This window comes from Mustelus asterias, chromosome 4, assembly GCF_964213995.1.
Source record: "Mustelus asterias chromosome 4, sMusAst1.hap1.1, whole genome shotgun sequence".
Classification (NCBI taxonomy): Eukaryota; Metazoa; Chordata; class Chondrichthyes; order Carcharhiniformes; family Triakidae; genus Mustelus; species Mustelus asterias.
Window position 1 is genome coordinate 93174550 of NC_135804.1, and position 26547 is coordinate 93201096.

At 42.8% G+C, this 26547-nt stretch overlaps 1 protein-coding gene across 1 annotated transcript in view; it reads right to left on the minus strand.

Annotated features, from left to right (window-relative positions):
- Positions 1-3019: 3019 nt before the first annotated feature.
- smarca1 (SNF2 related chromatin remodeling ATPase 1) overlaps positions 3020-26547 on the minus strand; it is a 79251-nt gene continuing 55723 nt past the window's right edge. The window contains exons 18-25 of the mRNA XM_078211368.1: positions 24342-24452; positions 21932-22045; positions 20456-20578; positions 17340-17472; positions 15709-15827; positions 14279-14491; positions 9982-10092; positions 3020-3615 (exon numbers count right to left, since the gene is read on the minus strand). Of these exons, the coding sequence (XP_078067494.1) occupies positions 3544-3615; positions 9982-10092; positions 14279-14491; positions 15709-15827; positions 17340-17472; positions 20456-20578; positions 21932-22045; positions 24342-24452 (996 nt within the window). The 3' untranslated portion in view covers positions 3020-3543. The remainder of the gene's footprint in view (positions 3616-9981; positions 10093-14278; positions 14492-15708; positions 15828-17339; positions 17473-20455; positions 20579-21931; positions 22046-24341; positions 24453-26547) is intronic.

The following is a 26547-nucleotide window of genomic DNA, read 5'->3' on the forward strand; positions in this document are numbered from 1 at the left end:
TGAGAACAAACCAAGTTTCTCCAACCTCTCCTCATAGCTAATGCCCTCCATACCAGGCAACATCCTGGTAAATCTTTTCTGTACCCTCTCCAAAGCCTCCACATCCTTCTGGTAGTGTGGCAACCAGAATTGAACATTATATTCCAAGTGCGGCCTAACTAAGGTTCTATAATGCTGCAACATGACTTGCCAATTTTTAAACTCAGTACCCCGGCCGATGAAGATAAGCATACTGTATGCCTTCTTGACTACCTTCTCCACCTGCATTGCCACTTTCAGTGACCTGTATACCTGTACACCCAGATCCCTTTGTCTATCAATACTTTTAAGGGTTCTGCCATTTACTGTATATTTCCTATCTGTATTAGACCTTCCAAAATGCATTACCTCACATTTGTCCAGATGAAACTCCATCTGCCATCTCTCCGCCCAAGTCTCCAACTGATCTATATCCTGCTGTATCATCTGATGGTCCTCATCGCTGTCCGCAAATCCACCAACCTTTGTGTCGTCCGCGTTTGCATCTAGGACATATTAGTGCAGCATCAGATCACATGTTGTCTGTAAATGTTACCGCATTTACCTGATGGCTTTTGAGTCGCTTTGAACTAGATTTCCAGGCAGAAGCTGTTACACATTACGTTGCTTTAACCAGGACATCGTCCAGGGCGGCACAGTGGTTAGCACTGCTGCCTCACAACACCAGGGACCCAGGTTCAATTCCAGCCTCGGGTCTGTGTGGAGTTTGCACATTCTCCCTATGTCTGTGTGGGTGGGTTAGGTGAATTATCTCTTAGTGTCAGGGGGATTAGCAGGGTAAATATGCAGGGTTACAGGGATAAAACGTGAGTGGGATTGTTGTCGGTGCAGGCTCAATGGGCCGAATGGCCTCCTCCTGCACTGTAAGGATACTACGATTCCATGACTTGTGAGCAGGCAAAGAGGATGGTGCTAAAGAGGAAAGACCAAAGGGAGTGATTCATAGAGGCAGGAGGAACTTTGATTCCACCAGTAAATGATAACTCAATGAAACTGGAAGCAATGGTCCAGTCAGTCGATGCCAACCAGTTTTGACATGCATCAAAGTACAGACTAGTTCCCAGGCTTCAAGGTTAGTGTTGGCACTTTCACACACACCCCAAATTCAAGGAGAGAGGATATTTCATCAGCTCGATCTTGCTTCCTTTCAACTGGAGAAATGCGTGCAGTGCAGGTGGATTCAAGTTTCAGGGTGGATATTGGCAGGTTTTAGAATTAATGCCAGTAGCAGGTAGGGTATTGGGAAAATAAAGAAGCTAATGCCCCTCTTCCTTCCCCACCGTGCCATCTGTCACTTGTCCTTTCACTGAGCACTGATCTTTATTCTCTAATTAACACATTCTGATATCTTACCTTTATGCAACCACTAGCATCTTCTCGGCCATTAACGCTTCCTCTGTCTCATGCCCTACATATCTTTGTTGCAATCTCTCCTACCTCCCACCAATCACTGACTTTCTACTCTGCTGTACTCCCTCATATACGGTATATAATCCATCACATTTTTAACTCTCCTTAGCTCTGAAGAAGTCATAGTAAACAGAATTAATGTTTCGAGTCTCTCTTGACAGATGTTGCCAAACCTGCTGGGTTTTTCAACATGTTCAGTTTTTATGTCAGATTTCAGCATCTGGAGTACTTTGCTTTTATTTACTGTATTCACATTGAAGATATTGTGTTACCAGTTTTACTACTGGTGATGATCAGTGCAATTTTAATGAATTACTATAATTTACAAGTGGAATCAAAATTAATCTCTCTCCCTCCTCTGGACACCTCTCTGCAAATTACTCCCTCAATTTTCAGTTTCCCCTCATCCTTGGTTCTCGAAACTTTTCTCATACAGCTGCTGATATAAAGCCACAAAGCCACTCAACCGCAGAGGACACAAACTTCATCAAGTAAATGTTATGTTTCAGGACATCAGATTTCTAGGAATGCCTCTAGAGATGGCAATCTTAATTCTGTAACTTGATTTTGTGTCTCTGTGCACTGTTTGAGAGCACATTTCCACTCCATCTGACGAAGGAGCAGCGCTCCGGAAGCTTATGGTATTTGCTACCAAATAAACCTGTTGGACTTTAACCTGGTGTTGTTAGACTCCTTACAATCTTAATTGACAAGACTTTTTAGCCCTGATGATTGCTTTGCACAGCATCAGAGGCTGAGTTTATGTGGGCAATTAGATCACCTAATTTCTTGTTGACTTGCACATTCAGACCACTAAATTGAAACTGAATCCAACCAGCTTCTAACAAGAGAAATGAACTGATTTGTGGGAAATGCCTTCTGACTGTACATATAAACATGCAATGTACTTTGTTACAGGTGCCCATGGCGTACAGCATGCCAATCGCAATTTTTTTTTAGCTTTGTTGGAGGCAGTTGAGAAAATGGGGAAGCTTGACCTTCAGACGAATCTACCAAGTTCAGAATAGAATCCTTCGTACAATAACTGGCCTACCAATTGTGAGCCAGTTCAAACAATACTGTGACACAGGAACTCAGTGCTCCTGGAAATATATAATGGTCAGCACTGTTCTCTTACCTTTGTAGGGAAGCTTGGTTGAAGAACTTTATAGCCAACATTGCTACTTCTCATTTGGTCTCAACACCAACATAGATTTACACAGCACTAAGGCTAGCAGAAGTGCATCTGAAGGTACTGTAGGCGGTGCTAATACAGTAACAGCAGTTTCAGAGACCACGCTGCACCATAGCAGTAGGCAAAAGGCAATGTAAACTCAAGAGTGCCCCAATGCCATACTTTTGCCACATATTCTGGCACGGAATGATCGTCAACTGGTACATTCTTTCTGGCACAGCAACAATTGGCCAGGTCAGAAAGGAGCTGTGGCCTAAGCAAACTTAACAGAAAAAGTGAAACTCAAATAAAAATTCTCAAACACATACGTGTCCTAATACAAAATCTCAAACTGCACTGTACATTAGAAGGTAAACAAATACACTGAAACATTACTGAGGTTGAGATTTATTTTTTTTACCTCCAATAATATTTCTTTAGTTTACAGGTGAAACTGTTAAATAAAAGGGAAACATCTAAGAGACAAGTTATTTTATTAAAAAAAGAAATCTTTTGATAAACTGGCTCAGAGAATCCTGACAAACGTCTCATCGAGTACTTCAAAAACCCGAGTCTGCTCCAATACCCACTCAATAAAAGAGAATCTTCAGATGTCACTTTTAAAAACAGCAAACGTATTAAAATACATGCAAGGTGTAACCCATACAAATACAAGTAGATCACTGTACATACGAATGAAGGACATAAAATACTGGAGTAGAACAGATTTAAAGAGTATAATACCAAAGAAAACGCACGTTCTCAGGTATAAACTTGTCTTCCAAATGCATTCATTATTTCATAAAATGTGTTATACTGCATCAACTGAATATTTTTCTAATGAATATACAACTGAGCAAAGGCAACAAAATGAAACTATCGCATTAACCAAGATGCAGTCTTCATCTGAGCAAAATACTTCAATTCTTCATTTTTTTCCAATCTTTCCGCCCGGCCGTGTCTGAAGTTGTCTCTGCCCTTCTCTTCTGTGCCTGGCGTTGAATAGATAATTAAGATATGAATGAGATAAAAAATAAAACACAATCTGAATTAAAAGCAAAAAATATTGCAATTACCAGCACCTGAAAGAAGAAAGACAGATCCAAGTCCTGGGTAGAAGAACTCTGTTCTGACAAAGCGCGTACTCAAAATATTAACCTGTCTTTTTCCCTTCAGACGTAAACAGCAGAATTTCAATCTAATTATTGCTTTAAACTTCACACACACAGAGCATTAAAATCCTCGTGCACCCGGTTGTCAAAGGAAATAGAATTCCACCCCCCCCCCCCCCACAAGAGAAGCAACAGAGTAAACAGCTGAAGCTCAAAAGACCATCTCCATTCTAGATTTTAACAAAGAACAATACAGCACAGGAACAGGCCCTTCGGCCCTCCAAGCCCGCGCCGCTCCCCGGTCCAGGATTGAATCCTGAATCCAGGATCCCCGCCCAATTTTGCCAGTTTTATGAATATATTAGAAACAGTAGTTAGCCCCCTTGCCAGTCTATTGAGGAATGGCACAATCAATTGCAGCAGTAATCCATTCAGACAAGCAACTTCCAGGTATTATTCATCTTTGGCACATTCTTTAGCTGTGTCAGGAGCTTTGGGGAAGCGACTGATCTGGGCTGGGAAAGGGAAGAAAACAACAAACTGTCCAGCGTTTCTGTGCCCTACTGCTATTGGGCAGTACAATGGTTAGCACTGCTGCCTCACAGCGCCAGGGACCAGAATTCAATTCCCAACTTGGGTCATTGTCTGTGCGGAGTCTACACATTCTCCCCATGTCTGTGTGGGTTTCCTCCGGGTGCTCTGGTTTCCTCACACAGTCCAAAAGACATGCTGGTTAGGTGCATTGGCCGTGCTAAATTCTCCCTCAGTGTACCCGAACAAGCGCCAGAGTGTGGCGACTGGGAGATTTTCACAGTAACTTCATTGCAGTGTTGATGTGTGCCTACTTGCGACACTAATAAATCGACTTTAAACTTTAGCTATCCTAGAATCCCAACTAGGGAAACACACAGTTTGGACAGTATTGGCCAAATCAACTGTGTTGCCCTTTCTGATAAAATAATCCACTGGTATTTCGCATCTGGGTTGACAATGCCAAGAGGTTACTTGGATACTCAAACAGCTGGCATCAAATGCAAGAAAGGATTCCAGCACAGATTAGCAGCTTTGGAGACGAACGTAGAAAGCGGGGCACAAATTTTAAAAGCTCTGTTAAGTCAAATTATTGCTTCAATTTCGTAAAGGTAAAAACGATGCGATCAATTTTCAAATCTTATTTTCCCCATTTATTTATCTTTAAGAATGAATGCTAACAAGCCAACTGGGAGGTGTAACTGAGCCAGATGGTATGGAGAAACCGAAATCATGCCAGTAGAGATGCAATCATTAAAAAGGTGCTACAATTGAACATCAGGAACCCTTGTCTTTACAACACAATCTCACCTCTGCTGCTTCAAAACTGGCCTTTCTATGTTAGTCCACCACCTAAAGTGGTTAAGACAAAAAGAAAAAGTAGAAATAGATGCTCACTGCCAGAAGCAGAGATTTTGTTCTTCTGATGAAATCTCAAATACAAAGTGTCAGAGAGAGGGTAATTTATGCAGCACTGCTCTTGAAATGTGTTTTATGGAATTGTCTCTCTCAATAATTTTCCAAATTCCTGAGGCAGAGAATGAGGATAAATACTGCACAGAGATGTCGGACATCTGTCTCCATCCGACAAGAGTTCAAACAGGTCGGCATGGTGGCACAGTGGTCAACATTGCTGCCTCATAGCGCCAGAGACCCGGGTTCGATTCCAACCTCGGGTCACTGTCTGTGTGGGGTTTGAGGGTCTCCCCGTATCTGTGTGGGTTTCCTCCGGGTGTTCTGGTTTCTTCCTGTAGTCCAAAGATGTGTAGGTTAGGTTGATTGGCCATGGTAAATTGCCCCTTCGTCTCAGGGGGATTATCAGGGTAAATGCATGGGGTTACGGGGATCGGGCCTGGGTGGGATTCTTGTCAGTGCAGGCTCAATGGGCTGAATGGCCTCTTTCTGCACTGTAAGGATTTGATGATTCTATGAGTACTTTTGTTCTAGATTCAATTTTAAAAATTTAATCCCAGAAAACTTAATTAATATGTTGCACAGAAAAGTTCAACTTTTTAAAAATGATCAATTTCAAACTTCTTTTTGAAGCGCACTCTCCTTTGCTTACCTTCCACTATGGCCTGATGCTGTTTTTAAGCTAGAAGACATCTTTAGTCCTCCAGCTTAAACAGACTGCCCAGCACCCTTAGCTACAGCAAGCTTGTCCTCTCATCAATAATTGGCTGCCTTGGGGAAAATCAGAACGAGTGACTGTTTCCCACACAGTGCACATCTCTGACCCACATTTCAGTGTTAGGGCAGGGTTCAGAAGTAGGGACAATCTTGCCCTGGGACTCTGAGAAAGCTATGAGACAATCTGATAATTGTGCTGAAAAGTGTGAGGTGGTTTGACAAGCTAAATTAGTAAAAGATAAAACTCTTTCCGCCTTTGTGTTGCCAACTAGAGGATACAAATTTAAAAGATTATTACAAGAATCATTTTTTTCTTATGCAGAGAGCTGTCGGGAAGCCTCGCCAGAAATTGTGTGGAAGCAGAATCAATCATAGTCTTTAATTAGGAAGCAGAAAAGCGACAAAGAAAAATTGATCGCCGGCAAGATGTTTTTTCAGAGAGCTGGCAAAGGTGTGATGACTGTGTGTGCTGTGAAGTCCCATTATCCTAAAGCTCTAATGTGTGAGAACTCCAATGTCAGGAAAACACCCCTTACTGCAGAAGGACAGTTTCTCATTTCCAACACTAGTTATCTTGTGACCTCTCTGAGATTGAAACGGCGGCATCCATCTCAGGAATTATGGTGTGGCAATTGGAAGCCAGTGGAGATTCTGTCTTCACAAAGGAGACCACAAATAAGATACCAGAAATGTTGGGGGACACAGTGTTTAGCAAGGAGGAGGAACTGAAGGGATCAGTATTAGTAGAGAAATGGTGTTGAGGAAACTGATGGGACTGAAGGCCGCTAAATCCCCAAGGCATGATACTGCCATCCCAGAGTTCTCAAGGAAATGGCCTGAGAAATAGTGGACGTATTGGTGATCATCTTCCATGTTTCTATAGATTCTGGAACAATTCCTACAGATTGGAGAGTAGTTAATGTAACCCCACTATTTAAAAAGGGAGGTAGAGAGAAAACAGGGAATTATAGACCAGTAAGCCTGCCATCGGTAGCAGGGAAAATTTTAGAATCCATTATCAAAAGATTTTAGAGCAAAATACTTGGAAAACAGTGGTAGTATTAGATAAAGTCAGCATGGATTTAAGAAAGGGAAATCACATTTGACAAACATTCATGGATGTAACTGGTAGAGTTGATGAGGGGGAGCCAGTGAATGTCCTTTATTTAGACTTTCAGAAGCTTTTGACAAAGTCCCACATAGGAGATTAGCATGTAAAATTAAAACACATGGGATTGGGATAGTCTATTAAAATGGATAGAAAACTGGTTGGCAGACAGGAAACAAAGTGTAGGAATAAACAAGTATTTTTCCAAATGGCAGGCAGTGACTAGTGGGGCATCTCAGGGATCAGTGCGGAAACCCCAGCTATTAGACTTAGAACAGTACTACACAGAACAGGCCCTTCGGCCCACGATGTTGTGCCGAGCTTTATCTGAAACCAAGATCAAGCTATCCCACTCCCTATCATCCTGGTGTGCTCCATGTGCCTATCCAATAACCGCTTAAATGTTCCTAAAGTGTCTGACTCCACTATCACTGCAGGCAGTCCATTCCACACCCCAACCACTCTCTGTGTAAAGAACCTACCTCTGATATCCTTCCTATATCTCCCACCATGAACCCTATAGTTATGCCCCCTTGTAATAGCTCCATCCACCCGAGGAAATAGTCTTTGAACGTTCACACTATCTATCCCCTTCATGATTTTATAAACCTCTATTAAGTCTCCCCTCAACCTCCTCCGCTCCAGAGAGAACAGCCCTAGCTCCCTCAACCTTTCCTCATAAGACCTACCCTCCAAACCAGGCAGCATCCTGGTAAATCTCCTCTGCACTCTTTCCAGCACTTCCACATCCTTTTTATAGTGAGGTGACCAGAACTGCACACAATATTCCAAATGTGGTCTCACCAAGGTCCTGTACAGTTGCAGCATAACCCCACGGCTCTTAAACTCCAACCCCCGTTAATAAAAGCTAACACACTATAGGCCTTCTTCACAGCTCTATCCACTTGACTGGCAACCTTCAGAGATCTGTGGATATGGACCCCAAGATCTCTCTGTTCCTCCACAGTCTTCAGAACCCTACCTTTGACCCTGTAATCCACATTCAGATTTGTCCTACCAAAATTAATCACCTCACATTTATCAGGGTTGAACTCCATTTGCCATTTTTCAGCCCAGCTTTGCATCCTATCTATGTCTCTTTGCAGTCTACAACAACCCTCCACCTCATCCACTACTCCACCAATCTTGGTGTCAGCAGCAAATTTACTGATCCACCTCCTCTAAAAATCAAAAATAGCAGAGGACCAAGCACTGATCCCTGTGGCACTCCGCTAGCAACCTGCCTCCAGTCCGAGAATTTTCCATCCACCACCACCCTCTGTCTTCGATCAGATAGCCAGTTACCTATCCAATCGGCCAACTTTCCCTCTATCCCACACCTCCTTACTTTCATCATAAGCCGACCATGGGGGACCTTATCAAACGCACTATATATATTCATTATATATATTAATAATTTAGGTGAGGGAACTGAATGTAATATCTCCAAATTTACAGATGACACAAAGCGGGAGGGTGAGCTGTGAGGATGATGCAGAGACCATTCAGTGTGATCCGGGCAAGTTGAGTAAGTGGATAAATAAATGACAGCTGCAGTAAATTTGGATAAACATCATGTTATCCACTTTGGTCCCAAAATTGCAGATTACTATCTGAGTGGCTTAAAATTAGCAGAGAGGAATGTGCAATGACGCTTGGGTGTCCTCGTACACCGGTCACTGAAGTTAAGTATGCAGGTCGTAAAAAAAAAAGACAAGTTGTATGTTGGCCTTCATAGCGAGAGGATTCAAGTACAGGAACAGGCATGTCTTGGTGTAATTATTACAGGGCCTTGGTGAGGCCACACCTGGAATATTGTGTGCAGTTTTGAAATCATAGAATCATAGAAACCCTACAGCACAGAAAGAGGCCATTCGGCCCATCGAGTCTGCACCGACCACAATCCCACCCAGGCCCTACCCCCATACCCCTACATATTTTACCCACTAATCCCTCTAACCTACGCATCTCAGGACACTAAGGGCAATTTTGGCATGGCCAATCAACCTAACCCGCACATCTTTGGACTGTGGGAGGAAACCGGAGCACCCGGAGGAAACCCACGCAGACACGAGGAGAATGTGCAAACTCCACACAGACAGTGACCCAAGCCAGGAATCGAACCCAGGTCCCTGGAGCTGTGAAGCAGCAGTGCTAACCACTGTGCTACCGTGCCGCCCTCCTTTGGTCTCCTTATCTGAGGAAGGATGTCCTTGCCTTAGAGGGAGAGCAGAGCAGGTTTATCAGACTGACTCCTAGGATAGCAGGACTGACTTATGAGGAGAGATTGAGTCAGTTAGGAATGTATTCATTGGAGTTCAGAAGAATGATGGGAGATCTCATAGAAGCCAATAAAATTCTAACAGGACTAGACAGGGTAGATGCAACAAGGGTGCTCCCAATGGTCGAGCTGTCCAGAACCAGGGGTCACAGTCTGGTGGATACAGGGTGGACTGTTTAGGACAGAGATGAGGAGACATTTCTTCACCTAGAGAGTGGTCAGCCAGTGGAATTCACTGCCACAGAAAGTAGTTGAGGCCAAAACATTGTAACTTTTCAAGAAACAGTTATTAGATATAGCACTTATGGTGAAAGGGATCAAAGGAAATGGGTGGAAGGCAGGATCAGGCTATTGAGTTGGATGATCAGCCATGATCATAATGAATGAGGGAGCAGGCTCGAAATGCTGAATGGCCTCCTCCTGCTCCTATATTCTATGTTGCTGTGTTTCTATTATCCAAAATGACTCGATGCAGAACACATACAGCAGAAGAATTTCATCAATTGTGTAGGCTGATTCAAAACTAGGTTGCAGAGGTATCCAATTACCGAGGTTGGATAAAAGTGTTTTAGCAAGTAAAGGGCTCCCTCTTCTAGTGGTTTCCTCACACATTAGGTGGGTTAGAATTAGAGCTCCTCGTCAAATCTACCCACACCTCTCTTTCCAGTTTCCCTCATTAGAATGGAATTTTAAATACCGTCCCAGCTTTAGGGCCTCGACGTTTCTTCTCAGCACGTTCCTTTTCTTCAAGTTCTGAGTTTTCTTTCTCTATCAGTGAAATCAACGTATTGCAGCGTCTCTGGAGCTCCTGAAATTTAAAAAAGCATGATATGAAGAAACAAAAGTTGCATCAATACCAAAGCCCTGGAGAGGGAGGAAACTCATTGAAACCTACAACATTCTTAAGGCCTTTGACAGGGTAGATGCTGTGAGAATTTTTCGAGAACTAGTCTCAGAACAAGAGGTCAGTCCCTTTTAGTGCTATAAATCTCCTTTGATTCTAACTACTATATGGAATAGGGACTAATAAATATGAGTACCATTTTATTGCAAATTCCCAGAAGCAGCGACAAGATGAATGTCCCATCTATTGGCTTTAATGGGTTTAACTGAAGCTTAATGAGCAACTTTGCTTGTCTTGCTCAGAATCTAGAATAGCTAAATGAAAGCTGTGTAAAAATGCAAATGTGTCGCACCTTAACCACTTGAAGCATTAAATACAGTTGGCACAAATTTGTAACTTGCTGAGTTTCAAAATAAATTTATTACAATAGCCCACGTGCAAGATTTTTCTGAAGATTACAGTCATGTTTAAAATTACATTAAGCAAGTCAAAAGCCACCATTCTTGGACAATTATTCTATGTTAAAGGAACTTGAGAAATGCATGCAATTATTCCTGAATTGTGATTAAACCTCTACCAATTTAACAGCCATTAAAAGGGCTTTTTACTTCACCCAATACCATGCAGATCATGAACCATCATATTTTATTATACTGAATACAAAAATCATAATTCTCGCCCAAAACAACTACCACCCTGACATTCAGGGAGGGACTAAAATAATGTGATCTTTACAGGATGTCAGTGCCAGATAATGTTGAGTTCCAATCTGGAAGACCCACTATCAAACACTTCCAGGAAACAAAACGACAACTTACAAAATATATAGCACCTTGGCATCTTTAACACAGAAACACAGCCCAAAATTCTTCACAGATGTATTGAGAAAAATGGGGATTCGATGCAGAGTAAATTCTCTCCCCAGTTCCAGCCCCATTTTCCTTACCAACCACTCTGTGGCCCTACACAGCAAGACTGCCAATTTCTACTGGCAATCAATGGTGAGCTAATGTAGTTTCATAGACATAGAACATAGAAGAAGGTGTAACTGGTGTAATCAGCAAGTTTGCGGATGACACGAAGATGGCTGGACTTGCGGATAGCGAAGAGCATTGTCGGGCAATACAGCAGGATATAGATAGGCTGGAAAATTGGGCGGAGAGGTGGCAGATGGAGCTTAATCCGGATAAATGCGAAGTGATGCATTTTGGAAGAAATAATGTAGGGAGGAGTTATACAACAAATGGCAGAGTCATCAGGAGTAGAGAAACACAGAGGGACCTAGGTGTGCAAGTCCACAAATCCTTGAAGGTGGCAACACAGGTGGAGAAGGTGGTGAAGAAGGCATATGGTATGCTTGCCTTTATAGGACGGGGTATAGAGTATAAAAGCTGGAGTCTGATGATGCAGCTGTATAGAACGCTGGTTAGGCCACATTTGGAGTACTGCGTCCAGTTCTGGTCGCTGCACTACCAGAAGGACGTGGAGGCATTAGAGAGAGTGCAGAGAAGGTTTACCAGGATGTTACCTGGTATGGAGGGTCTTAGCTATGAGGAGAGATTGGGTAAACTGGGGTTGTTCTCCCTGGAAAGACGGAGAATGAGGGGAGATCTAATAGAGGTGTACAAGATTATGAAGGGGATAGATAGGATGAACGGTGGGAAGCTTTTTCCCAGATCAGAAGTGACGATCACGAAGGGTCACGGGCTCAAGGTGAGAGGGGCGAAGTATAACTCAGATATTAGAGGGATGTTTTTTTACACACAGGGTGGTGGGGGCCTGGAATGCGCTGCCAAGTAGGGTGGTGGAGGCAGGCACGCTGACATCGTTTAAGACTTACCTGGATAGTCACATGAGCAGCCTGGGAATGGAGGGATACAAATGATTGGTCTAGTTGGACCAAGGAGCGGCACAGGGTTGGAGGGCCAAAGGGCCTGTTTCCTGTGCTGTACTGTTCTTTGTACAGCGCAGTACAGGCCCTTCGGCCCTCGATGTTGCGCCGACCAGTGGTACCAATCTAAAGCTCCTCTAATCTACACTATTCCAATATCATCCATATGTTTATCCAATAACCACTTGAACGCTCTCAACGTTGACGAGTCCACCACTGCTGCAGGCAGGGCATTCCACGCCCTTACTACTCTGAGTAAAGAACCTACCTCTAACATCTGTCCTATATCTATCACCCCTCAATTTAAAGCTATGTCCTCTCGTGCTAGCCAACACCATCCGAGGAAAAAGGCTCTCACTATCCACCCTATCTAATCCTCTGATCATCTTGTATGCCTCTATTAAGTCACCTCTTAACCTTCTTCTCTCTAACGAAAACAACTTCAAGCCCCTCAGCCTTTCCTCATATGATTTTCCCACCATACCAGGCAACATCCTGGTAAATCTCCTCTGCACCCTTTCCAACACTTCCACATCTTTCCTATTATACGGCGACCAGAACTATACGCAATACTCCAAATGCAGCCGCACCAGAGTTTTGTACAGTTGCAGCATGACCTCCTGGCTCCGAAACTCAATCCCTCTACCAATAAAAGCTAACACACCGTACGCCTTCTTAGCAACCCTATCAACCTGGGTGCCAACTTTCAGGGATCTATGCACATGGACACCCAGATCCCTCTGTTCATCCACACTACCAAGTATCTTACCATTAGCCCAGTATTCTGTATTCCTGTTACTCCTTCCAAAGTGAATCACCTCACACTTTTCCGCATTAAACTCCATTTGGCACCTCTCAGCCCAGCTCTGCAGCTTATCTATGTCCCTCTGTAACCTGCCACTTCCCTCCGCACTGTCTACAACTCCACCAACTTTAGTGTCATCCGCAAATTTACTAATCCATCCTTCCACGCCCTCATCCAAGTCATTAATAAAAATGACAAACAGCAGTGGCCCCAAAACAGATCCTTGCGGTACACCACTAGTAACTGAACTCCAGGATGAATATTTCCCATCAACCACCACCCTCTGTTTTCTTACAGCTAGCCAATTCCTGATCCAAACCACTAAATCACCCTCAATCCCATGTGTCCGTATTTTCTGCAAAAGCTTACCATGGGGAACCTTATCAAACGCTTTGCTGAAATCCATATACACCACATCAACCGCTTTACCCTCATCCACCTCTTTGGTCACCTTCTCAAAAAACTCATAAGGTTTGTGAGGCACGACCTACCCTTCACAAAACTGTGCTGACTATCCCTAATCAAATTATTCCTTTCTAGGTGATTATAAATCCTATCTCTTATAATCCGTTCCAATACTTTGCCCACAACAGAAGTAAGGCTCACCGGTCTATAATTACCAGGGTTGTCCCTACTCCCCTTCTCGAACAAGGGGACAACATTTGCTATCCTCCAGTCTTCTGGCACTGTTCCTGTAGACAATGATGACACAACGATCAAAGCCAAAGGCTCTGCAATCTCCTCTCTAGCCTCCCAGAGAATCCTAGGATAAATCCCATACGGTCCAGGGGACTTATCTATTCCCTCCTCCTTATGAACATCAATCCCATACAGTCCAACAGCCTGCATCTCAGTACTCCCCTCAACACTGTCCCTCTCCAGTGTGAATACCGACGAAAAATATTCATTTAGTGCCTCTCCTATCTCTTCAGACTCCACGCACAACTTCCCACTCCTGTCCTTGACTGGCCCTAATCTTACCCTAGTCATTCTTTTACTCCTGACATACCTAATTCACTGCACCCCCATATTTAACTAAATCAAAGCTTGTCTATAGGGGACTTTTATGGAGAATTTTAAATCGAGTTTCATCAAGGGGCAGTGGCACAGTGATGAGCACTGCTGCTTCATAGTGCCAAGGACCCAGGTTCAATTTCGGCCTTGGACGCCTGTCTGTGTGGAGTTTGAACCTTCTTCCTGTGTCTGCGTGAGTTTCCTCTGTGTGCTCCAGTTTCCTCCCACAGTCCAAAGATGTGTGGGTTAGGTGGATTGGCCATGCTAAATTGACCTTAATGTCAGGCGGATTAGCAGGGTAAATACGTGGAGTTATGGGGATAGGGCCTGGGTGGGATTGTTGTCGGTGCAGGCTTGATGGGCCAAATAGCCTCCTTCTGTACTGTAGGGATTCTATGAATTTAAAGATCACATGACAATTTCCATATTAACTTTCTTACCATGGCTGTCCTGGACTTGATAAACCAGTCAAATCTGAACTGTGGGGCATTGCGCACACACTGTCGCAGCTCCTCATATACATTTTCCTTATCAAAGCCCATCTTGTGCAGCATACAGATCAGGAAGCGGTCTTCCTCCTCGGTGTAATTTTTTCCTTTATTAGTTCCATACTGAATACGTAGTTGATGGAAAGGGGCTTTATACCTCGCCATCTGAAATGGAGGAAGAGATGTTAGGACAGAAGCTAGGACAGCACACCAAGATACCAACATGTGCCACATTACAAAGATTTTTTCAGTAAATACCAAGAGTTGTATTACAAGATGTGCACATGAAGGGAGGTGCCAAATATCACTTTTAAAACAGTGTTTGACTTTTATAAAGGATAGAATGTTGAATTCCCTGTCTCAGGAATGGTTTAAAGCATAAACTGCAAGTCTTTTTAAGGTCAGGACACAAAGAATGCTTTGGTCTTCTTCAAAAGGAGGCCTTCCCGGTGGCACAGTGGTTAGCATTGCTGCCTCACAGCGCCAGGAACCTGGGTTCGATTTCCAGCTTGGGTCACTGTGCAGAGTCTGCACATTCTCCGTGTCTGCGTGGGTTTCCTCCCACAGCCCAAAGATGTGCAGGTTAGGTGCACTGGCCATGTTAAATTCTCCCTCGGTATATGTATAGGCCCCGGAGTGTGGCGACTAGGGGATTTTCACAGTGATTTCATTATAGCGTGAATGTAAGCCTACTTGTGACTAATAAATAAACTTTACTTTTACTTTAGTGTCCCCTATAACAGGCTTAAGTTTTCATCTGATTGTGCAGCACACCATCAGTATTGCACGGAACGTCAACGTGGATTATGAACTTAAACTCTTGGTATTTAACAAACTTCTAACAGGGGGATATATGCTATCAAGTGTGAATTATTGAATAGTTCTGTATTTATTCTGCCAACTGCATATATGCCACTGATGTTCCCACAAAGCTGTGCTGCTCAGATGTTTCTGCTCAGGCTGAAGCACAAGTAAGCTCCTTTAAATGATTACACACGCATGACCGTGCAAACAGTTTCAAGGACACATGCTTAAATTTGAATTCAATAAAAATCTGGGATTAAAAGTCTAACAATGACCATGAAACCGTTGTCGATTGTCGGAAAAACTCATCTGGTTCACTAATGTCCTTTAGGGAGGGAAATCTGCCGTCCTTACCCGGTCTGATCTACATGTGACTCCAGACCCACAGCAATGTGGTTGACTGTTAAATGCCCTCTGAAATGGAGGGCATTTAGGGACGGGCAATAAATGCTGGCCCAGCCAGCGAAGCTCGCATGATTTTTAAAAAAATGAATATGTCACGTACAACAAAAAAAAAAGTTAGAGAGAACAGTGCATGGAGCTTGGTGAAAAATCCTGAACTGAAATGACAAAATCACCTTTGCGTCTAAAGCTTTCTTTATGCTAATCCGTCGTTGAATCCTGGACTCCCCACGCTCAATCTGCGCCATAATCTTCTCAATATCCTGCAATTCATTGCAACGCTCCCAGAAAACAGCTAAAATAAAAAATTCTGTTATAAATCACGGCATTGAAACAGCTATGAATACTTGATCACACAGCAAAACCTCAATTTTGCTTGCTCCCATTTCAACTTGCTTGGTAATCGCCCAGAATTCTGATTGAGGAGGGAGCTAGTAGCTTAAGTCATTGGGTGGAATTCTCCCCTCTGGGACCATGTCCCATGACGTGGGTGGGAACAGAGAGTGTTTCCCACTGCAAAGGCTGATGGGAAACTATGCCATATCTTATGACCCTAACCTCATTAATTATATAAGTGGGCATTTAGTGCCGCATTCCGTGGTGGGCAAGCTTGATTCTGCACCCCCTGCCATAGGGGTAGTACAGTGGCACAGTAGTTAGCACTGCTGCCTCACAGCGCCATGGACCCAGGTTCAATTCCGACCTCAGGTGACTTTATGTGCGGTGTTTGCACATTCTCCCCGTGTCTGCGTGGGTTTCCTCCAGGTGCTCCGGTTTCCTCCCACACTCCAAAGATGTGCGAGTTAGGTTGATTGGCCATGCTAAATTACTCCTTTACGTCAGGGGGTTACAGGGATAGGACAGGATTTAGGTGGGATTGTTGTCTGTGCAGGCTTGATGGGCCAAATGGCCTCCTTCTGCACTGTAGATTCTATGAACTATGCTCAGTGGAATTCAGAAGAATGAGGGGAGCTGTTATAGAAATGTTATGAAGGGAATAGATAAGATAGAAGCAGGGAGGCTGTTTCCACTGACAGATGAAACTAGAACTAGGGGGCATGATCTCAAAATAAGGGGGATCAGATTTAGGACTGAGTTGTGGAGGAACTTCTTCACCCAAAGAGTTGTGAATCTGTGGAATTCCCTGCCCAATGAAGCAGTTGAGGCGACCTCATGAATGGTTTTAAGGCAAAGGTAGATACATTTTTGAACAGTAAAGGGATTAAGGGTTCTGGTGAGTGGGCAGATAAGTGGAGCTGGTTCACAAAAAGATCAGTCATGATCTTATTGAATGGCGGAGCAGGCTCAAGGGACTAGATGGCCTACTCCTGCTCCTAGTTCTTATATTCTTATTATATCTGAGTACCAAATTCAAACTGTGTCCAACATCACTGAGGAAGGAAAGCAGCAGCTTTTCTGATCTAACATGGTGTACACCTGAAACTGAATTTGGGACTCCCACCAAATTCCCCCCCCCCCATTGAACCTACCGGCAGAGGCATGAGAGAATTCCGTCCATTGTTTAAAGCTTTTATTCTTGGATGATTTGATGATCTTTAATTGTCTCCTACCTTCTTTACCCATTGGAATGGAGGCCCCCATAATGCTAGGTAACTGAGACTTCACTGATAAAGATCTTTTATAAAATAACATGTTCAATTTAAACTAGATCTTTTGAGAGAAAAATGCAATACAACAAAGTAGCTTTAGAAAGATTATTTTCTGGTCAAACCTTGATTTATGATTGTTGTTGCATAACCAAAACTGAAGGTATATTTATTCTGTCAAAAACAGAGAAGAGGTTTACCCGAGTACTCGATGACCTCTTCAGGTGTCTTGCCCTCAACCTCTCGGGCAATATTATCAATATCATCTCGACCATACTTTTCATTGGCTTTGATAAACTGATTGAAGTCCCGCTTGTTCCAAGTTGTGAAGCCCTAGCAAACAATGCAATGTCAATGGCAATTTTATTAATGCAATTGGCTCTTAAATTCATACATTTTAAACATAACTAACAAGTAATCATTAAATATAGCAGGTTAGTTGATCTTTCTCTACACCCTAGCTATGACTGTAATACTACATTCTGCACTCTCTCCTATCCTCCTCTCTGAACGGTATATCTGTCTGTATAGCACGCAAGAAACAATACTTTTCACTGTATGCTAATACATGTGACAATAATAAATCAAACCAAATAATTTCTGACTGAAGGATATTATTATGGAGGCTTTTAATTTCTGTCAACTTTAGTTAAATATCAATGAGTTTTGAGCATTTTAATTGTCCCACAACACAAATAAATTTACTTCCTAAAAATATTTTCAAAATCTAAATTTAAGATTGTAGTCCAATCCTATTAAGTTAGTAATAATATTGTTAATGATGGTACATGGTTGTAGATTACAATTTTTAAGGCAAATTGAGGACCCCTCAATTCATCAGATGAGTGTGGATAGGCACTCAAGTAGGTAGCTCGGTGAAGAAGCACTCAAGATCAATGTCCAAGCAACACACAGGACCAAGGATAGTTAGGGTAGACATTTGTTTTTGTAAGAAAGCATATTCCTAAGACAAGGCTCACAAAGCAACATGTGAAGCAGTCAAAAGGCTGCTGTGATTGTAATCGATGGAGACATTCAGCTCATGACTAAATTCAGAACCCAACAAGGCCTTCAGCCCAAAATGTACTGTGTACAACTCCCAACTGGAATTGGGTAAGTTTATAGATACAATAAAAATGTCTGGCACTTTAAATTTCTGCATTTATGTTGTTAGTTTTTTTTTTAAATTGTGCAAGAATATCAGTCTGCGGAAACAAGAGATGGCAAAAAGGATTTCCATAAAGTTTATTTATTAGTCATAAGTAGGTTTACATTAACACTGCAATGAAGTTACTGTGAAAATCCCCTAGTCGCCACAGTCACGCACCTGTTCAGGTACACTAAGGGAGAATTTAGCATGGCCAATGCACCTAACCAACACGTCTTTCAGACTGTGGGAGGAAGCCAGAGAACTCGGAGGAAACCCACGCAGACACGGGGAGGACGTGCAGACTCCGCACAGCCAATGACCCAAGCCGGGAATCGAACTCGGGTCCCTGGCGCTGTGAGGCAGCAGTGCTAACCACAGTGCCACCATGCCGCCCCATAAAACATTCTGTATGGTTTAGTTGTTTCCTCTCCTTTTTGATAATTGTTTCTTTGATAGCTATTTATTAACTAGTGCTGGCAGGGGCTGACAGGGGCAGCTAAAGTCTGCAGCTTGGACTGGAATAGCCTGAAACTTGAATGAACTGGTTAAGCTTACTTAGTTCTGTAAAAAAGACAAAGGAAATGTTGTAAGGCATAAGCCTTTATTTAGCCAGTGAGCAATGAGGTAATCCTACCTAGGACCTTGGGCTGGGGCCAATAAGAATAGCGAGCAAATTTAGACAAACAAGAAAGAGGCAGCATATCTTGGGAAAGATAAGCAACAGGATAAGAATGGAGATTCCTGAACAAGCAGCAGCGAAACTCCGGAGATTAACAACGCAGAAGAATATTCCCTACATCAGGAACGTGGAGGTGGCATCGAGAAGGAGGATGAATGCCCGGCTAGCGTCAGCTCTCCCGATTGGGTATTATCCCTCATACTCTGTGATTACTCAGGGATTGTCATGGAAACCTAAAGAGAGGGGTGCAGAGGAGATTCACCAAGATGTTGCTGGGATGGAACATTTAAGTTATAAAGAGAGGTTGGTTAGGTTTGGGTTGTTTTCTCTGGAGCAGAGAAGACTGGGGGGCGACCTGACTGAGGTGTTCACGATTATGAGGGACATGGACAGGGTGGATAGGGAGCAGCTGCTCCTCTTAGTTGAAGAGTCAGTTACAAGGGTACACGAGTTAAAAGTGAGAAGTGGGAGGTTTAGAGGGGATTTGAGGAACAAACCTTTTTACCCAGAGGGTGGTGATGGTCTGTAATGCACTGCCTGGGAGGGTGGTGGAGGCGGGATGCCTATCCTGGATGAGTACTTGGCACGCCATAACATTCAAGGCTATGGGCCAAGTGGGATTAGGTAGGCAGGTCAGGGTCTTTCATGCGTTGGTGCAGATTCGATGGGCTGAAGGGCCTCTTCTGCACTATAATATTCTGTGATTCTGAGTATATTTAGACCGCATAGTTTTGATACAAACTGCATGCCTGTTTTATAACCAGATGTATGATTTATATGTACACTGCCTACTAACGATAATAAAGTGGACTCTAATAGAGAAGACCTGACTCTTCTCTTTGTGCCAAGCTGATAATCGTTGCTGGTAAGATACGGACAACACTAGCTTCCTAGTGGCACTTGTTGATTGGTAAGGTTTTCTAATTCTGGTGTGTTTTGCTGCTGTTTTTTTGAATCATACTCAAGGTGCAAATGTAAATTGTATCTTCAACTCTGTTGTTCGACTGATCAAAACTATTCCACAATAGACCTGAAACCCAGGATTCTCAACTTATTTGAAAAGTTTTCCAAATACTACATTGTCTGAGGATTAGGACGGAGGTGAGGAGACATTTCTTCACCCCAAGAGTGGTGAGCTTGTGGAATTCATTACCACAGGAAGTAGTTGATGCCAAAGCATTGAATGTATTCAAGAGGCAGCTACATATAGCACTTGGAGCAAATGGGATCAAAGGTTATGGGGACAAAGCAGGATTAGGCTATTGAGTTGGACGATCGGCCATGATCGTGAAGAATGGCGTAGCAGGTTTGAAGGACCAAATGGCCTCCTTCTGCTTCTATGTCTATGTTTCTATGTAAACAATTATGATAATACTGCTATACAAAAACAATCCAGACATCAAAGTATTCTAGTGACAACACTGAAAGCGAAGATTTAGAACTCAGCAGTGACATATTTTTAAATTGGAGTAGGTTTGGATACACACCTGTGTAAGAAGCTTCTCTTTTTCTTCAACTTCTTTCTGATTCAGAGGCAGTGCATCATCAATCTTTCGCTGCTCTTCCTTTTGTACCTGTGCTGCATTGTGTAAGTCAGGATTCCTGGGGACCTGGAAACATTCCCATATCAGCTGTAAGTTACTTACATGCATTATTATACACTTAAAGCACTTATGGGCAGCACAGTGGTTAGCACTGCTGCCTCACAGCGCCAAGGATCCGGGTTCGATTCCTGGCTTGGGTCACTTGTCTGTGCGGAGTTTGCACTTCTTCTTGTGTCTGCGTGGGTTTCCTCCAGGTACTCCGGTTCCCTCCCACAGTCTGTGCGGATTAGGTGGATTGGCCATGTTAAATTGTCCCTTAGTGTCTGGGGATTAGAAGGGTAAATGCATGAAGTTGTGGGGATAGGCCCCTGCTGGGATTGTTGTCGGTGCAGGCTCGATGGGCTGAACGGCCTCCTTCTGCACGAGGGATTCTATGAAATTCTATGAAAAGCAGTATCTAGAGAAAGCAAGGAAAAGATCTCATTGGCTTATCCACCAATGGAAAAAGTTCCCTTCTGTTATAAAACAGGTTACGTCCAAATTTCAGGAAAATGAACATTTTTCTGGATTCAGCATAGCACGTGCATTTTCTAGGAGAAAGGTGCTGATCCAAATATTACTATGCAACTGATGTTGATCTCCAAAAGAGGTTTATTGGCCCCAATGCCATTTCCAACCCAGAGAGTCATATACATTGAATACATAGAATCCCTACAGTGCAGGAGGACATTCAGCCCATCGAGTCTGCACTGACCACAATCCCACCCATGCTTTATTTCCATAACCCTGCATATTTAACCTGCTAATCCCCTTGACACTAGGGTCAATTTAGCATGGACAATCAACCTAACCTGCACATCTTTGGACTGTGGGAGGAAACCCACGCAGACATGGGGAGAACGTGCAAACTTTGTGCTCTTTTAGGGGGTTTTAGTTCTTTTAGGGGGTTTTAGTTAAGTTGGGCAGCATGGTCGGTGCAGGCTTAGAGGGCCGAAGGGCCTGTTCCTGTGCTGTAATTTTCTTTGTTCTTTGTTCCACACAGACAATGACCCAAGGCTGGAATTAAACCCGGGTCCCTAGTGCTGAGGCAGCAGTGCTAACCACTGTGCCACCGTGCCGCCCATATAATGTCGATATACTTTCATTTGTCAATATATTTTCATATAATGTCAATATGCTTTCATACAATAAAATCAAAATACTGCGAATGCTAGAAATCTGAAATAAAAATGTGAAATGCTGGAGCTGCAATGGGAAAAGACTGTGTGATGTTAGTAATGTCGATTGTACCTCAGTACAACACAGCTCTTCCCGGTACACTGTAGAAGATATCATAATGTCAGCAAATCAGTCACTTACAATTCAATATAAAGAGTTCTGACCAAGCACCACTACTGACAAACAATTGCACTATAATACCTTGTAGCCTATACTTTTTCGATAAGAAAGGATTTCTTTCTCCAGTAGTTCAAATAGACGTGGTGGAAAAAACTGGAAATCTTGAATACTTGGCTGTTTAGGAGGTCGAGGTGCCTATAATACACAACATTTACAATCAGAACAGAAATATCCAGTATTTACAAAGAACTGATTTATTTAAAGACCTCTGCTTTCACTTTTTGTAAGAACTATGCTTTGATTTTTTTTGTTTTCAATCATTTCCTTTAAATCTTTCCAAAATTCCTCGAAGTAAAAATATCTGAAACAACAATCCCCACATTTTTAAATTACTGCAAAGCAACCAACAAAAAGACAACACAATTTCAATTACTAAGTACCTTTTACTGTATCAGAACAGGCAACATTCATGTTAATGTAATCGCTAGCAGTTTTCCTGGGAAGCACTCTTCAAACCCCAGTGGAGAGGTAGGCATGTGTTAACCTAGACCTCTGCCAGGATTGCTTTGTGCTCGTCTACTAAGGAGCAGTGGAAGACCAGGATGGCTAACCAATTACATTGCTGCTCAGAGAAAAGAACATTTTTTTTTACAGAGAGATGGAAATGAAAAGCGAAATGAAAGAATTGAGAGAGGAGAAGCACGAGACACATATTGAAAAAAAACCGCAGGTTTTTCTGGAAACTTCTGAAGACAACAAGACCGTCAGCAAGGTGAAACAGTCCAGGAGAACCACATGAAGTAAGCCTCCGAATTTAAAACCTATTATTTGGGAGTAGGCAGCAAAACACTCTAAAGACATGGTTGTGGGCATCGATATGGACACTGGGAAAATTCCCAAAGCATGGCAGGTTGAACCCCGTGAGGTTTCAAAGTTAGGCAGAGATCTCCCTCAAAAGAAGGAAAAGAACAACTCCACCATGACGAACCCTGCTGTTAGTCCTATCAGTATTTCAATAGAAGTCTCCTTACAGGTCATCAGCAGCAAAAATTGCACTTATATAGAGCAGTTAATAAAGAAACACGGTGGCACAGTGGTTAGCACTCTTGCCTCACAGCGCCAGGGACCCACGTTCAATCCGGCCTCGGGTCATGTCTGTGTGGAGTTTGTACGTTCTCCCCGTGTCTGCGTGGATTTCCTCCGGGTGCTCTGGTTTCCTACCACAATCCCAAGACATGCGGACTAGGTTGACTGGACATGCTAAATTGCCCCTTAGTGCCAGGGGGACTATCAGGGTAAATATGTGGGGTTACGGGGATAGGGCCTGCGTGGGACTGTGGTCGATGCAGGCTCGATCGGCCAAATGTCCTCATTTTGAATTGTAGAGATTCTATGAAACATTCCAAAGTGCTTCAACTAGAAAGGGGCAGAGAAAGGTTAACTGGCACTGAGCAGAAATTGGAACTGGATTTGGAGGTGATCAAAGGCAACATCGGGGGTTAACGCCAAACCTTTTTTTCAAAGATGCAAAATGAGTAATAGGTGAACAGACACCTGTTATACACAGCACAAAATCTTACCTTTTTATTGTCAGAAATGGACAGTTCAAATCGAGTGAAAATACTAGCATCCCAGACAGGAGTTATTGAGAATACAGTACCCTAAAAATGTTCAATTTTTTTAACCAAAAAAGACAATTTCACATTTTGAGACAGGAGAATACCAGGTCTGAATTTTTGCCCCATGATTTGACTACACTGCTTCAAGCCCAAAGATATCCTGTAATGTGCCCTCTGTTCAGACACCAGTGCTGCACTTCTAAACATTTCATCAAATAAAATCCTGTGTTTATACAGCTCTCATCAAATGGAAGGACACTGGGGAATGCTGCAGGAGATAGAAGGGCTTGGAGAGCCAGAGGGACCAATGCTATAATCAAAGATAAAAATGCAAGCAGGGCTTTGAACGAAGGGAGAGAAATAACATGAGGAGATTTTGAGAGAGAAAGACAAAGTGTGCAATTGTCGTGACTGAAGTATCATTATTTCAACACGGACCACAATCTGATATGAAATAGTAAGACCACACACACACTTTCTGTCAAGGAAACATATTTCTTCCAATCTTCTAAGACTAATTCAAATAATCAGGTTGAAGAAGAGGACGATTTTCCCTGTGTGCTTGATGTAACAAATTCACAAATCCACATTCTTCACAAAACAGGTTTACAATTTTGTTACGGTAGATGCAGAGGAAAACTTCCTCAATCATCAGAAACTTGCTACAGATCAGCGTACTCCAGGGTTAGGAAGGTACACAGGAAGTATGCAATCCTGTAGCAAAATGTTTATTTTGTTCCTGTGCTTTTGGGCCACTCAGTTGTTTTAATCATGATCTTAAACACCATCAGGCTGAAGTGGTTTTGAATTCAGATTAGTAATGCTTCCCTTGGTGAAAGCTTTTGTAAACATGTATTTATTCACTGCTATACCTTCGGGGCTCTTGGCTCGCTGACACGCAAAGCTTCTCGGAAATATGCATCCACTGCATAATTGGCTTTTCGCTCTCGTTTGGGGGGTTCAATCCATTCTGTCAAACCAATCTGTTTATTACAAAAAAAGAACAATTTTGCATTTAAATTTGGCACCAAAATCATTAAACTCTATTTGCTACATATATACAGATCATGGCATACAAGCTGAGCTTTGAAAACTCCAGAAACCCATCCAAACATGGGTGGTGACTTGTTAGTTGAGTAAAAAAATGTGAACTGCCAGTGTGGGTGGCTGCCATTTTGAAATGTGAACAAAAACACTGATAATTCATGTTAAGTTAATGCAGCACGGTTTATTGAATGAATTGATTGATTATTGCTAAAGGCATTTTGTATGAAGTGTACTAAAATAATCCAATTCATTGTCTTCAGCATCTGACACAAGTTCATCATATTTATTGAGTCATTTTGGTTCTAGCATCATTTTCTGGATCTCAATCTCGATCAGGCTAAGCATTTGTGCTTTCAGAACCATCCTTTCACAATAAATATCTTCCTCTCCACTGAATTAGGCATTTGGTATTATTTGAATGATTTGTTGACACTTTGTGCACTAACAGCATCATACGATTTGATAACGAAACCACACATCAGCATTCTGAAGGTTTTTCTCTGTTAACCATCCACCTTTTCCATTCAATGTGAACATGATCCTTAAATGTTTAGTTCAAGTACGCATCCAAAGGTTGAATCATGGATGTTAAACTCCCAGTATAACTGAAAATGCTACTTTGTGGGACCCTCTTGATCTCCTTGGTTATATGGGATCTGAACATGTCCCACACTAATAAGCTACATTCATTACCCGGCCACCACGACACCTAATCCACTCGACTCTCATCTTTCCAAACGCTGTCACGGGAATTCAGAGTTCGTGCAGGGAACTTGATGTTTGGCATGGTCATGCGTTTTAAAATTACTGTAGGCTTTAATTCTTTTTCCGTCAGACCTGCAGGCTGGTACCACAGTGAATCTTGTCTTCTCGTGTCCTGTTGTTTTCACTTGAACTGTTTTCAAACCTTTCCACTCCACTGTTCAGTTGCTAAGTATGTCGAAATTCATGGGTGTTTTATCCACATTGCTGATGTGACTGAATGAGTACTCATGTTGTTGCTTCTGTCTGATGAAGAATCACTGGAAGCTGGTAATTTTGGCATTGCGGCCTCTTGGTCGTCTATCAGTGATTTTGGTCTTTTGCCATAACAATGGAATGTTTTGTTCCATTAAGTGCCTCCACAAATGAGTTGTTGCTCAGGGTTCGATTTGGCTCATTTGAGTGCATGTGTACTTGCACTTGGTAACTCTGGTTACAACATCACCAGAATTGCAAGTAACCACTCTGAAGTGACCCTTGAGGACCCATTCTGATACATGCATCTCAAGATCAGGCCAGTGGCAGGTTTGCATGTTTGGACTTGTGTATCTTCTTTAACATCCAATTCCTTTTTCTTCCAGTCTCATACCAATTTTCCTCTAATAATTCCTTCACTGCAACGCAGTTAAGACCATAAGACATCGGAGTCTAAGTAAGCCATTCGGACAATCGCGTCTGCTCCGCCATTCAGTGAGATCATTACTGATCCAATGTGATAATCCTCAACTCCATTTTCCTGCCTTATCCCCATAACCCCCGATTCCCTTACACGGTTCCATGAAGCACATGAAATTCATGCTGGGAATTCATTAAAATTATTCGGAAGTTGCACCACCCATGCAATTAATTGGCTGCACGACTGTTTTGGAAGGGAGTTGCAGGAAATCCGCTCAATGGCGTCTCTACCTCATAAAAACAACATTCCCTATACTCTTAAGATCATCACTCACACACTCTTACTGTTTCTCATAGAAGAAGGCAATGCACAATCTGCTGCCACTAGAAATGACTGCGCCTGCCTGCACACCCTCTCTCCCATGGAAGAAAATGTGTTGGCCACCACAAATAGGGGGAAGAGCCAAGGCCCTGGTGAGCTGCAAAGCTGGACGAGACATTTTTTAGATGTTTCTTGATATTGTCTACTTGTTCCACTGCTTTGGTATCTTCCATCAATTTTCCCAATCCTGCCACGATCCTAAATCATCTCATTGGGTTAGGCTGATTAAATGTGCAGGACAACATCCCATTGTATCCCTGCCACACATAGGA